Source organism: Pseudophryne corroboree, chromosome 1, assembly GCF_028390025.1.
Source record: "Pseudophryne corroboree isolate aPseCor3 chromosome 1, aPseCor3.hap2, whole genome shotgun sequence".
NCBI classification, from domain to species: Eukaryota; Metazoa; Chordata; class Amphibia; order Anura; family Myobatrachidae; genus Pseudophryne; species Pseudophryne corroboree.
Window position 1 is genome coordinate 451,322,828 of NC_086444.1, and position 15,477 is coordinate 451,338,304.

Genomic DNA, 15,477 nt, shown 5'->3' on the forward strand with positions numbered 1-15,477 from the left:
TCCGAAATACGGAATATTCCGAAATACGGACTTTTTTGAGTGAGAGTGAGATAGTGAAACCTTTGTTTTCTGATGGCTCAGTGTACACAAACTTTCTTTAATACACAAAGTTATTAAAAATATTGTATTAAATGACCTTCAGGCTGTGTGTATAAGGTGTATATGAAACATAAATGAATTGTGTGAATGTAGACACACTTTGTTTAATGCACAAAGTTATAAAAAATATTGGCTAAAATGACCTTCAGGCTGTGTGTATAAGGTGTATATGCATTCTGTGCTTAGATTTAGGTCCCATCACCATGATCTCATTATGTTATGCAATTATTCCAAAATACGGAAAAATCCCATATCCAAAATACCTCTGGTCCCAAGCATTTTGGATAAGGGAGACTCAACCTGTAACAGTTTTTATCGGGGGAAACCCACGCATCATCACACACTTCATTTAATTCCTCAGATGCAGGAAAAACTACAGGCAGTTTTTTCTCACCCAACATAATACCCTTTTTAGTGGTACTGGTATTACAGGTTGAGTATCCCTTATCCAAAATGCTTGGGACAAGAGGTATTTTGGATATCGGATTTTTCCGTATTTTGGAATAATTGCATACCATAATGAGATATCATGGAGATGGGACCTAAATATAAGCACAGAATGCATTTATGTTACATATACACCTTATGCACACAGCCTGAAGGTCATTATAGACAATATTTTTTATAACTTTGTGCATTAAACAAAGTGTGTGTACATTCACACAATTCATTTATGTTTCATATACACCTTATACACACAGCCTAAAGGTCAATACAATATTTTTAATAACTTTGTGTATTAAACAAAGTTTATGTACATTGAGCCATCAAAAAACAAAGGTTTCTCTATCTCACTCTCACTCAAAAAAGTCCGTATTTCGGAATATTCCGTATTTTGGAATATATGGATATGGGATACTCAACCTGTATCAGAAATGTGTAAAAACATTTTCCATAGCCTCAATCATGTAACGTGTGGCCCTACTGGAAGTCACATTCGTCTCTTAATCGTCGACACTGGAGTCAGTATCCGTGTCGGCGTCTGTATCTGCCATCTGCGGTAACGGGCGTTTTAGAGCCCCTGATGGCTTTTGAGACACCTGGACAGGCACAGGCTGAGTCGCCGGCTGTCTCATGTCATCAATCTTTTGTAAAGAGCTGACTCACATAATTCCTTCCATAAGCTCATCCACTCAGATGTCGACTCCCTAGGGGGTGACATCTGTTACAGGCAATTGCTCCGCCTTCACCTCATTTTCCTCCTCATACATGACACAACGTACCGACACACAGCACACACACAGGGAATGCTCTGATAGAGGACAGGACCCCCACTAGCCCTTTGGGGAGACAGAGGGAGAGTATGCCAGCACACACCAGAGCGCGATATATATATTATATATATATATATATATATATATATATATATATATATATATATATATATATATATTATATACATACACACACATATATATATATATATATATATATACATACACACACACAGGGATAACCTTATATAAGTGTTTTTCCCCTTATAGCTGCTGTATTGTTATACTGCGCCTAATTAGTGCCCCCCTCTCTTTTTTAACCCCTTTCTGTAGTGTAGTAACTGCAGGGGAGAGCCAGAGAGCTTCCCTCCAACGGAGCTGTGAGAGAAAATGGCGCCAGTGTGCTGAGGAGATGGGCTCCACCCCCTTCTCGGCGGCCTTTTCTCCCGTTTTTCTGTGGAATCTGGCAGGGGTTAAAATTCATCCATATAGCCCTGGGGGCTATATGTGATGTATTTTCGCCAGCCAAGGTGTTTTTATTGCTGCTCAGGGCGCCCCCCCCTAGCGCCCTGCACCCTCAGTGACCGAAGTGTGAAGTGTGCTGAGGAGCAATGGCGCACAGCTGCAGTGCTATGCGCTACCTTGGTGAAGACAGGATGTCCTCTGCCGCCGATTTTCCGGACCTCTTCTTGCTTCTGGCTCTGTAAGGAGGCCGGCGGCGCGGCTCTGGGACCGAGCTCCGAGGCTGGGCCTGTGTTCGGTCCCTCTGGAGCTAATGGTGTCCAGTAGCCTAAGAAGCCCAATCCACTCTGCACGCAGGTGAGTTAGCTTCTTCTCCCCTTAGTCCCTCGATGCAGTGAGCCTGTTGCCAGCAGGTCTCACTGAAAATAAAAAACCTAAAACTAAACTTTCACTAAGAAGCTCAGGAGAGCCCCTAGTGTGCACCCTTCTCGGCCGGGCACAAAAATCTAACTGAGGCTTGGAGGAGGGTCATAGGGGGAGGAGCCAGTGCACACCAGGTAGTCCTAAAGCTTTACTTTTGTGCCCAGTCTCCTGCGGAGCCGCTATTCCCCATGGTCCTTACGGAGTTCCCAGCATCCACTAGGACGTCAGAGAAAATAGGATTTTGGTACTTACCAGGTAAATCCTTTTCTTTGAATCCATAGGGGTCACTGGAGTACTCTTGGGATATGGACGGGCTTCCGTAGGAACACAGCACTGAATATTTAAATTTAGTAACACTCCACCCCTCCATATCCCTGAGCACTTACTCAGTGTTTTTTACTGAGCCGAACAGGAATTAAGAGAGGTTAATAATGGAGTATTACATATAACATAACTGACAATAACGAAGTTAACCCATAACGTTACTGACAACTAACAGTTGACACCCTAACCAGCACTTGTAACGTGAACCAGTCGGTGAAAATGTGTTACCATAAGATCCTCAGAACTAACCCCAAGTAAGTAAACTGCTCTGGGTGGGCGTCCAGTGACCCCTATGGATTCAAAGAAAAGGATTTACCTGGTAAGTACCAAAATCCTATTTTCTTTTTCATCCACTAGGGGTCACTGGAGTACTCTTGGGACGTACCAAAGCTTCCCCCGTGGGCGGGAGAGCAGTTTGGCACTTGTAACACTAGGCGGCCAAAGCTAGATGCTGATGCCGCAAAAGTATCAAACTTGTAAAAGCGCACAAACGTGTGCACTGAAGACCATGTAGCCGCCCGGCAAAGCTGCGTCGCAGAAGCCCCACGACCAGCTGCCCATGAAGTTCCCACAGAACGTGTGGAATGAGCGGTTACTGACGTAGGCGGTTGTAACCTAGCATGAAGGTAAGCCTGGCGTATGGTCAGTTTTATCCATCTGGATAAAGTTTGTTTAGATGCTGGCCAACCCATCTTGGCAGCATCATAGAGAACAAATAACGTATCCGTCTTACGAACTGAAGACGTTCGGGTTACATAAACGCGTAACGCACGAACCACATCCAGAGTTCCAGAATGTGCTGTCAACACAGGAACTACTATTGGTTGATTGATGTGAAAAGATGACACTACCTTTGGTAAGAAGGCGGGATTCGTCCGAAGTTCCGCTCTGTCATCATGAAACACCAAATACGGTGGCTTGCAGGACAAGGCACCCAAATCCGAAACACGCCTTGCCGAAGCTAAGGCTAAGAGAAAAATTGTTTTCCAAGTGAGAAACTTTATATCCACTTGTTGTAAGGGTTCAAAATATGAAGACTGTAAGAACTCCAAAACCAGATTCAAGTCCCATGGCGCTGTAGGTGGAATGAAAGGAGGCTGTACCCTGATTACACCTTGGAGAAAGGTGCGTATAGACGGCAATAGAGCCAATCGTCTTTGAAAGTAAATTGACAAAGCAGATACCTGCACCTTTAGTGTAGATAAACGCAATCCTCCATCTAAGCCTGATTGTAGAAACAACAAAAGGCGGCATAACTTGAAAGCTGATGTCGGAAATTTCCGAGCTTCACACCAACCTATATAGGCACGCCATATTCTGTAATAATGAGCTGCTGTAACCGGCTTTCTAGCCCGTAACATGGTTGGTATAACTAAATCTGGAATGCCCTCTCTTTTTAAGAGGGCGGTCTCAACAGCCACCCCGTCAAACGCAGCCGCGCTAAATCGGGGTAAAGAAAAGGACCCTGTTGTAACAGGTCTGGACGTATCGGGAGTGGCCACGGATCGTCTGCGAGTAATCCTCGAAGATCCGAGAACCAAGCTCTCCGAGGCCAATGAGGCGCCACTAGTATGACTGTGAGCGACTCTCTTTTGATCCGTTTTAGCACCAGAGGGAGCAGCGGAAACGGTGGAAACAGATACACCAGACTGTACGGCCACGCGACAGTGAGAGCATCCACCGCGACTGCCTTTGGATCTCTTGTTCTGGACACATACTGGGGCGTTTGATGATTGTGTCGAGATGCCATCAGGTCCACCTGAGGATAACCCCATCGCTGAACCAACATGTGAAACACTTCTGGATTTAATGACCATTCGCCTGGGTGAAGATCCCGACGACTGAGATAATCCGCTTCCCAGTTGTCCACTCCCGGAATGAACACGGCCGACAATATCACCTGGTGGTATTCTGCCCAATTGAGGATTCGAGCTACTTCCCGCATTGCCATGCGGCTTCTCGTTCCTCCTTGTTTGTTGATGTATGCGACCGCTGTCGCATTGTCCGACTGCACTTGGACAGGCTGAGAGCGAACCATGTGCACCGCTTGTCGTAGCGCATTGAAAATCGCGCGGAGTTCTAGAACATTTATTGACAGCAATTTTTCGTGATCCGCCCAGAGACCCTGGAGCTGACAATTTTGAATTACCGCTCCCCAACCTCTGAGACTGGCGTCCGTAGTTAGAATTATCCAATTGCAAACTCCGAACCGTCTTCCTGCGGTTAAATTGTGTTCCTTGAGCCACCATAGCAGAGAAACTCTTGCTATTGGTGACAACCTCACTCTGTGGTGAATCTGCAGATGCGAGCCCGACCACTGGGCAAGCACGTTCAGCTGAAATGGACGAGAGTGAAATCTCCCGAACTGAAGCGCCTCGAAAGCTGCCACCATTGTGCCTAACAGGCGAATGCACAAGTGTACCGACACTGTGCGTGGTTTGAGTACTAATTGTACTAGATGGCGTAGCATTTGTACTTTCTGTTGTGGTAGGTAAATCCTTTGATTGACCGTATCGAGAATCATACCTAGGAACTGAAGGCGTTGAGACGGAATCAGATGTGATTTCTTGAAATTGACAATCCAACCGTGGTGAACCAGTACATTGTAAGTTAGCAGCGCATGTTGGGTAAGTATCTGTTGAGACGGAGCTTTGATGAGCAGATCGTCTAAATACGGAACTATCGTCACTCCCAGGGATCTGAGGTGAGCTATCATCACAGACATTACTTTGGTGAATACCCGAGGCGCTGATGACAGGCCAAACGGCAGAGCCTGAAACTGGTAATGGTTTTGGCGTATTGCAAATCGTAAGAATTTTAACACTAAATTGCGAATCCAGCCCTCCGCGGACGTGTGGAACCACGCCCCATGGAACGTGTGAAGGCGTGCTCCCACAATTGGAGATCCGAGATGGGCTGGTAACCCGTCATGCCACTGGCTTGTCGGTAACCTTAGCGTCTTGGCGAGTTGTGTTGGTTTGATGGAAACCACGTCCTCGACCACGTCTAGCAGGCGTGGCTGATCCTCTGCCACGTCCTCGAAAGGGCTGAGGTCTAAAGGATTTGAACGAAGGTCCAGCGTACCTTCTTCTTGGCGCAGGTGGAGGCAATGGTAAGAACACAGACTTACCTCCCGTAGCCTCCTTAATCCATGCGTCCAATTCTGGACCAAACAACTTCTTGCCATCGTAAGGCAACGCCTCTATACTTCGTTTGACCTCTGCCTCCGCTTGATAAGTACGCAGGTAGAGTGCTCTTCGTGCCGTAACTAGCGAAGATGAAATACGAGAAGTGAGCTGACAGACGTCAGTAGACGCTGTACAGAGATACTCTACAGCCTCAATCATTTGATTCACCTGAATTATCAGGTTTTCGTCATGTAAAGCCGATTTGAGTTCTGTAAGCCATATTATGAGCGCCTTAGTGACCCAAATGCCAACCAATCCAGGTCTTAGCATCACACCTGCTGCTACATACATGGATTTAAGCATAGTTTCTATCTTACGATCTGACGGATCTTTAAGCGTAGTAGCTGATGGCACTGGTATGGTTAATTTCTTGGTAAGCTTTGACACTGAAGAATCAACTATTGGTGGATTCTCCCATGTACCCGTTACCGATTCTGGAAACGGATAACTAGACTTAAATCTGCGAGGTATAGAAAACCGTTTATCTGGATTCTGTCTGGATTCTACTAACATCTGATTTAGAGAATCCGACACAGGAAAACTTACTGGCGTCTTCCGTCGTTTAGTAAATATGACCTGATCATTGGTGAGAGGCTGCTCAGCTTCAGGAAACCTTAGCGACTGCCGTACCGCTCTGATGAGATCATCAATGCCGGAACTGTTAACATCCTCGCCGTCTGACTCCACTTCGCCCTCCTCCCCCTCATCGTGTTCCGTGAGGTCTGGGATGGAATCGTCAGACTGCAACATAGCAGACACTGGAAAATCATAAGACATATGAAAATTATCCCGTTTGCCCAAAATGGATTTGGACCCTACGCAAGGCTGAGACGCCTCCGGTAGTTCTGGCGGTCTCACCCTAGACTCAGATCTTAGCGTTTCTCGCTCCAGACGAGCAGCGGTCATTTCTGTCTGAAATTTCTCCAGTACATTTACTAACATACCCCACGGAGGATCCGGTGATGAAATTGGTTGCAAAACCGGAGCAGAAATGGTATTCTGAACGGAATCCACAAAACATACGTTACATGTGGTAGATCCATCTGGTAACACACTGCCACATACTTTGCAAATATGCTTTTTAGTTTTTGCTGGTGCCTTACTCATTATGGCGACAGACAATACAATACACAAAACACAGACACCTGCACGACTCAGTAAAATAGCAATAAGGTGGCTCTGTATATATATCTGGCCCAGTGCAATACACGTGGCCAGTACTATAAATTTTGATCCCAAATTCCCACGAACACCCCTGCGCCTCCGGTGGAGAAGAGATGTAGGACAGGAACGTTCTGGAATCACAGAGGAAGACACAGGAAGCATGTTAAAAATGGCTGCCCTGCTATACTTATACATATAATCACAGTGCTGCATTCACTGATTATACTGTAATAATCCCTCTGCTGCTGCAGTATTTCACTGATATGTCCCCCCTGTAATGGCTGTTTATCTTATTACAGCGGCAGCGCAGCGTGTGGGCCCCCAGCGGGTATCGTAGAGCGCTATGTGCCTCGTGTGTCCCAGCGGTGGGCTCCTGTATAATAGCGTGTCAGCTACCAAGGTAGCGCTGCGGCGAAGTGAGGGTCGTTCCGAGGTGCCTGGCCGGAGGCTGTGGCCTAACGGGCGGGTACCTGAGCGGGGAGAGCCGCGGCGCCTGCACGGAGGTCTGTGGCCGAACGTGCGGGCGCCTGAGTGGAGAGAGCCGCTGCGCCTGCACGGAGGTCTGTGGCCGAACGTGCGGGCGCCTGAGTGGAGAGAGCCGCGGTGCCTGCACGGAGGTCTGTGGACGAACGTGCGGCCGCCTGAGCGGGGTGGAATGGGCGGGCGCCTGAGCGGGAAGATGCCGGAGGCTGAGAGGGGAGAGCCGCTCCTTGCCGTCACCCAGCACTATGTCTCCACACGTCGGGGCGGCAGCGGGAGCTGACCGCCCCGTTTCACATACCTCACTCCTGCAGACGTGCGGAGGCTCCGACGGGGCTTTTCAGTAAGCGCCGGCCAGCCAGTGCAGGAGGATGTGAGGGCTGTGAGGGAGCTCTTTCAGAGAGGCCCGACACGCCCGTGCTGCTATCAGCAGCTGCACTATCCCTGACCCTGCCTTTTGGAAGGGGGACAGGGATGTGGTCAAACAGTAGAAAAAATAAAAATTAAAAATAAAAGTTTCTTCAACAAAACCGTGACTTCAGCTAAGCATGTGTTGCCACGTTCAGCACAGAAAAAACACTGGGTAAGTGCTCAGGGATATGGAGGGGTGGAGTGTTACTAAATTTAAATATTCAGTGCTGTGTTCCTACGGAAGCCCGTCCATATCCCAAGAGTACTCCAGTGACCCCTAGTGGATGAAAAAGAAAACAATATTCTTTATTTTGTCACCTGGCTATCAGCCTCCCATCCGCAACCCTTGGATGGGGAGGGGGGGGGGGGGAGACAGCCTCAGGCTTCACCCCTGGCCGTTGGGCAGCTGGAGGGGGGACCCCTTGATTTACGGGGTCCCCACTCCTCCAGGGTACCCCGGCCAGGGGTAACTAGTTGGGGATTTAATGCCACGGCCGCAGGGACAGGTATAAAAGTGTACCCCGGCTGTGGCATTAGCTCTCCAGCTAGTGGAGCCCGGTGCTGGTGTGAAAAATACGGGGGACCCCTACGTCTTTTGTCCCCCGTATTTTCTGCACCAGGACCGGCTCAAAGAGCCCGAGGCTGGTTATGGTTAGGATGGGGGACCCCACGCTTTTTTTTATTTTTTTATTTTAAGGATTTTTAACCCATTCCCACCCCTTCCCACTGAAACATGCTCTGATCTCTCCATACTTTAGTCAGTTAAAAAATTAAAAAATATATATTTTTAAAAAATATATAAATACTTGTGGCTCCTAATAGACAAACCAAGTACATAATCCCTTCTAATATAAATAGATATGCTATTAGCAATAAAAAAAAACAAACAAAAAAAAAAACATGTTTTTAAAATTTATTAGATCCCTCCAGCAAAATGAGGCGGATTGAAATTGACGAAATGACTGTCGAAAAGCACTGTTGTCGAATGGACATTCTTCAATTGAATATACTTTTGTCGAAAAGCCGCATTTTTACCATTGCACATGTCGAATTTGACTGTCAAATTGCAAAAAGTCGAATTTGAAATGGCCGTTTTTTTGTCGAAAAGTACTGTATTGCAGAATCATTTTTTGTGTCGAAAATGCCCGGTTTTTCGACATTTGCGGCAATTCGACAACAATTGCATATACCCCATAGTCAGTATCGCAAGCACAGTCATATGCTTGCGATACTGACTTAGTCCCTGTCACATAGTGAGAATCGGGGGTTAGCCCGAATCTCACCATGTGTACACCTCTTATGTCCTAAAAAGAGAATTAACACAAGACTCCATTCTGTGAAAATACCACTTTTGCCAATTAAGGCTATTTTGCATCCCTGTTTTAGTATAATGTGAAACCAAGCTTTCCCTGACTTATTTGCATGCAATTTGGTATTGTTTTGGACTAAAATATTAATTTTTCATGGTTATACTTGACAGCATTATAGGGTCAATCTATAACAAATGGCCCAGAATGAAATTGATGCTTGACCATTTTTATTTTTTGTGTTATTTCACCTGTAAGTTAGTAGTCAGAATTACTTTATTTCACTTAGCTTTATATAAGGATGGCACCCATTTTTGTATTATGGTGTATGACATTTTTCACTGCTGCGTACATTTGGGATAAATGCAGTCTCAGCTCAGAAAAGTCATAGAAAGCTGGGATAAACATTTTCAGCACATTTCAAGCTACATCTTTTGTCATAACTATTTCCGTCTTACTTTATGACTGAAACTTAAGCCCAAATTTAATTGTCAGATTTAAGTGTCTTTATTTTGGACTGTATTTCATTGGGAGGAATAAAATATCAGCTGTAAATTTTTTGAATAGCTATATAAATCAAAGATTTGCCAAACAAATCTTATCTACTTTTTTTATTAGCGCATTATGAAATTGCTGGTTTTTCACCTAAATTAACCTCTAATATCTCTGGTGAGGGATCTAATAAATAAGTCAAATTCCCAGCATACACAGTACTCTGAGTGGCAACTGTAAAAAAAAACAAAAAAAAAAAACTGAAGTTTCATGTTCCATGGTATTCAGTCTAGCTTTGTCCCACATAGAAGTTGAATTAGGTGGAAAACAGGAAAAACCAGCAATCTCAAAATGCTTTCATGAAAAAGTAGACAAGAGCGATAACCCTATTAGTTTGGCAAATTTTTATAAGTACATAGCTATTCCTCCCTCCCAACTCACCACCATAAAAAAAAAAAAAAGTTACAGATCTGAAATTTTATTCTTTTAAAATCTGACAATTAACTTTTGGCTTAAGTTTCAATTATAAGGAAGTGAGGTAAGGAAATAATTTATCCCAAACGTCCGCCAACAGTGAAACATGTCATACGCCATTATACAAAAATGCCCACCATCTTCAAAGAAAAACAAACAAATATAAAGAAATTGTGGTTTCTGACTACTAATACCCCTTTTACACCACCTGAAATATCCCAGGATTTTGCACGGGAGCATGCAAAATCCCAGGACTGCAGGTGGTGTAAAAGGGTCCTTCTCCTATACCACGGGTCCACTTTCCCGGGAATCCAACCCGGCCTGTACGCAGGGTTGGACACTGGTAAGACCTGTGTAGAAGGTGGTGTAAATGGTTAAGCCGGGGCAGCCAACGCAGCACCCATTTACAGCATGGCAAACCTACCATACCAAAGTGTCCGGGGGGGTGGGAGGCTGGGGGTCATGGCACACAGTGCCATGTCTGGTGCCCGGCAGCACCAGAGGCTGGGGGCAGCACAGCAGCTTCCAGATTGCAGAGCGTCTTGCTGGGGGCAAGCCCAGCAGTGTTTCCCGGCGCTTGGAGAGGACATCTCTAAGCATCAGCCCACAAGACACTGCACCCGCGTGCAGTGTAAACGGTGCCGATCCAGGAATATCCCGGATCGGCACTGCGGTATAAATGGGGGGAGTCCTGGGTCTGACCTGGCTTGGAACCGTGTTCCAAATCCTGGGTCAGACCCGGGATTTTGGTGTAAAAGGGGTATAACTTACATGGGCCATCAGGCAACTTTTTTTTTTTTTTTAAATACGCAATCAGTGCTGGATCACTCCACATGGTTTGACCATATATTGATTCATTCATTCGCCAGTCTGACACTGTCCGCATTAAAGCAATACAGTAAAGGTAGCATGCATAGTAATGCTATATAGACTGTGGCCCAGCAGACAATAGTTTCTGCAGGTGTTTGGAAACTTGGGGGTAGATGTATTACAGGATGAGTATCCCCTATCCAAAATTACTGTATATCTACATGCATCGCACAGGTATAACGCTTCCTGCTTCAACTCTTTACCGCGGCAAAGGAGAAGCTACACCAACAAGATGTATTAAATTCTAGTCTGCCTGACCAGGGGAGTGAAATCTCCCCGTCCTGTGGTCCCCGAAAGACACAATGCTGCAGCCTAGTGCTGATGAGCAGTGTCTCTCCCCTGGCCGGCTCCTCTGGGTATACGCAAGATCTTGCTGCTATTGCATGGTCTCCTATGCAGCCTGGATACAGACAGAGGGCTTCATGCAGCACACGCCGGCATAGTGATACATATTTGGGAGGGGGAGGGTGTCGATATGGAGAAAGCGCCATCAGTGCACATCTTCCCCCATATCTACATTTCATACATCGGGTTGGTATCTGGATCCTGATGGTTGAGATGCCGGCTGCCAACATACAGCCAGCGACATCACGATGTTTAAGATACCGGCATAGACTATCACTAAACTAATCCTAACCCACCTGTCCTGCAGTCTAAACCTAACCCACGCCGGTGGTGCCTAACCCCACCTCACCCACGGCTTACCTCTCAGGCAGCCTGTGCAAGCATCATTTCATTATACCTGCACCGGCATTCCGTGTAATGTTCTGATTACGGCATCGGTATTTCTACTGCTAGGATCTTTACCAGATCCCCATACATCTACCCCTTCATGTCTTGCTTAGGGGTGGCAAGTGCTAGTCTTCATTGCTAGGAGAGGTCTTATCCTGCTGTGTACTGTTCCTTTCTCAAACTATTGATACTGTGAATTGCACAAAGTGTAATCCCTTAGAACCATATCTAATGATTCCTTCCTCAAGCACCAGAGAACAGTCATTCACAAACTAATGTAAAGAGATGACGCAAATGAAAGGAACATTTTCAAGAGGGCTGGAAAAGTATTCTGTCACAGTAACAGTTTGCCCAGCCTTGGCTTAATGTTACAGATACGGACGTGAGCAGAAGTTACTTTGCTAAATGGCTTCTATAGAATGCAGTCACGCTTTGTATATGATGCCGAAGATGCATTAATACCAGACTTAAGGAGGAACGGAGCAGCTAAGGCAGGCATGTCCAAACTGCGGCCCTCCAGCTGTTGCGAAACTACATATCCCAGCATGCCCTGACACAGTTTTGCTATCAGAGAATGCTAAAGCTGTGTCAGGGCATGCTGGGATGTGTAGTTTCTCAACAGCTGGAGGGCCGCAGTTTGGACATGCCTGAGCTAAGGTCTGCGATGGGTAACCCCCATCTACACAATGGAGGGATTCTACACTGAGCACCAGTGCTTTCCCACTGCGGGCTCCATCTTGTGAGCACACCTGTTCTCAAAGCCACAAGAGTCAGCAAATACGATCATTCGCAGGAATCTATGGGACTAATGTAGAAATTGAAAATTCCACAGAACATAGGGAAGTGAAGCTACTTTAAAAAACAGTGGGGATAAGCATCCTATATAATAAAAGGCTAAAACTGCTCCTCACCTCTACGGGGAATTAAAGTGTTTTAAATGCCAGCAGCCACTAGATGGAACAAATCAAGTGTTGCTCCTTTCAGGTAGACAAATTCGCCGGCACCGACATTACTGTTTTGTTGTTCTGCCATTTTGATGGACTGGTAACTAGTTGAAGATATTCAGATTGACAGCAAGGTGGAGAGAAGGGAACAAGAGGCTGGAAAAAAGCATTTGCAGAACAGCCAGTGGGTGGGGAGGTCTGGGAAAATTTGGGGCATTTTGTAGCCTGATGGTTTGTGGGATTAGTCTGAGAGGCATGTAGTGGAAGGTGGTATTAGAGTGTTTGCTTGGACTGCCAGATTGCCATCAGTGACACGTCTTTTGTTCACGAACAAAACACTGCAATGTCAAATATGCTCAGAATTTTAAAAAAAGTGAGAAAAAGCAAAGTTCAAGAGCGACTGAGATTCTCTCAAATACCTCCCTATTACATTATATGGAACCCACAAGCATATTAGGAACTTATTTAGTATAAATGCTAATCAGCAGGTACTTTGTAAGTAAGGCCGAGCCACTTACCATTGCCAGGAGGCGGGCTCATGTTCATCTGTTTCTCTACCTCATTCTGCAGCTCTTTCAGTTTCTCAGCTTCCTCTTCCATTTCTCTTACACGGGCTTTGATAGCCTCTAGCTCCTGTATGACAAATGCCTAGATGAGTGCATGTGCCCAAGCCAGCATTCATAAAACAGCCTGTCACACCCAACCACATTGCAGCCACATAACATGTGCAGGTCGCATGTTTCCCCGTGATTGCACACTGGTGGCTGGGGTCAGTGGTACACCTGGCAGATGGGGCTGTGCAACATGCGGGCGCAGGATGAAGGCTGATCCTACCATACAATGGCCGTTACCACGGAGATACGCGCCTTGTATTGTACCAAGGCTGCATTGCCCTTCCCCGGTGCTATGCCCCCATCACCTGGCTCACCCTGTGCCCCTCCCCCTCCCCTGAGGAGGCAGTGTGGGCCTATAGCATCATGTACCCCTCCCTTAGGCTACGCTTACCGGGTCTTCGATGGCTGGATCGCCCCGGAGCTCCCCAGGCTCTTCCTCGTCCATCTCTATATCCTCTAGTTCCTCCAGACCCCCGGCGCCGCCGCTCCCAGTGCTGCCCCGTCCCCCGGATCTCCTCCCTGTGGCTACTCTGCCCGCTATCCGTCGGTTTCTTCTGCCCGGACCCAGCAACTCCAGATCGAGATCTAGTCCTCCTCGGCCCATGGACTCGTCGTCCCCAGTGTCTTGTCCTCCTCCGGCCGCGCCAGCCCCACCACGAAGCCCGTTCTCGTAATCTGCCCCACGCAGTGCCGCTGCCGAGGACACCGCCGCCATCTTGATGAGAGATATTGCGCCCGGCAGTAGGACCAGCCCTTATAACCGAGCTACGTCTGGCATTGGTACATTCATCTGCCAATTATAGCAGAACAACAGCCAATTGGTTAGTGGATGGTTTATTGTTTCCTCAGGCGCCAGAGAGTAGCCCCGCCTATCCGGTAGCTTGGGATTGGCTCTCGATCTTGTCTATCAAGCGGGAGCTCCAACCATAACTCTCATTACTCGCCGGCGCATGGTAGGGATGGCCATCGGTACATCCCCCATCAATGGATGCTATCTGTAGCCATCGATGGTTATAAAATATGCTGTCATCTACCATCGATGGTTCCTGGTATTGAATAGCCACGCATGCGCAGAAAAGACTTTGCTGGAGACTTGTCTTTGACCAATGGTTACCTCTGAGCATGTGTGGGTTAGCTCTTCCCAGCGGCTGGCTGCACATAATCTCTCACACACTGTGATAGACACAGTGGGCGGGGAGAGAGGGGGTGGGTCTGTTGAGTGGTGACTGACAGCTAAGTATGAGTGACTATCAGTGGTGTAAGTAGAAAAAATGTCTTACGGGTACTGTGTGCGCGCGCCTTAGGCGCGCGTGCAAAAAAATGGGTGTGGCCAAATACCACATGGGGCGTGGCCAATGAAAATGGGGGCGTGGTACACATATGGGGGGAGGGGCAGATACACGTATGACCCCAATAGTGCCAGATACACGTTGCCCCACAGTGCCAGATATACATTGCCCCACAGTGCCAGATACACATTGCCCCACAGTGCCAGATACACATTGCCCCACAGTGCCAGATACAGAAATGCCCCCAGAGTGCCAGATATACATTGCCTCACAGTGTCAGATACACATTGCCCCACAGTGCCAAATACACAAATGCCCCCACTGTGTCAGATATACATTGCCCCCCGTGCCAGATACAGAAATGCCCCTACAGTGCCAGATATGCCCCCAGTGCCAGATATCCCCCAGTGCCAGGTATACATGCCCCCCCTGTGCCAGATATCCCCCAGTGCCAGGTATATATGCCCCCAGTGCCAGATATCCCCCAGTGCCAGGTATTACATGCCCCCCCAGTGCCAGATATCCCCCAGTGCCAGATAGAAATGCCCCCGCCCCCAGTGCCAGATATCCCCCAGTGCCAGGTATAACATGCCCCCCCCCCCCTTCCCTGCTCACCGCTGCCGTCCTGTCTGTCATGTGAGGGAAGCAGAGCGCAGCCTGCGCCTCTCCTTCCCCTCAGTCTCCGGCGGGTGTCTCACAGTTTAATTCAGCGCCGATCCATGAGCCAATCAGAGCTCGCGGTGCGAGCTCTGATTGGCTCACGGATCGGCGCTGAATTAAACTATGACACCCGCCGTAGACTGAGGGGAAGGAGAGGCGCAGGCTGCGCTCTGCTTCCCTCACATCAGCGGCGATGCGGCGGGGACGGCGGGTGCGGCGTGGAGCAGCAGAGGGAGGGAGGGAAGAGGAGCGGCGGCCCGTCGGTGTGGGTACGGCGTACCCACGGCTAAATTCTTACGGGTACGCCGTACCCGCCCACTTGCACCACTG

At 47.6% G+C, this 15,477-nt stretch overlaps 1 protein-coding gene across 1 annotated transcript in view; it reads right to left on the minus strand.

Moving 5' to 3' along the window:
* The window catches only part of PABPN1 (poly(A) binding protein nuclear 1), a 65,481-nt gene extending 51,435 nt beyond the window's left edge, over nucleotides 1-14,046 (minus strand). Inside the window, exons 1-2 of the mRNA XM_063913612.1 lie at nucleotides 13,590-14,046; nucleotides 13,103-13,217 (exon numbers count right to left, since the gene is read on the minus strand). Of these exons, the coding sequence (XP_063769682.1) occupies nucleotides 13,103-13,217; nucleotides 13,590-13,913 (439 nt within the window). The 5' untranslated portion in view covers nucleotides 13,914-14,046. The remainder of the gene's footprint in view (nucleotides 1-13,102; nucleotides 13,218-13,589) is intronic.
* Between the last annotated feature and the right edge of the window lie 1,431 nt (nucleotides 14,047-15,477).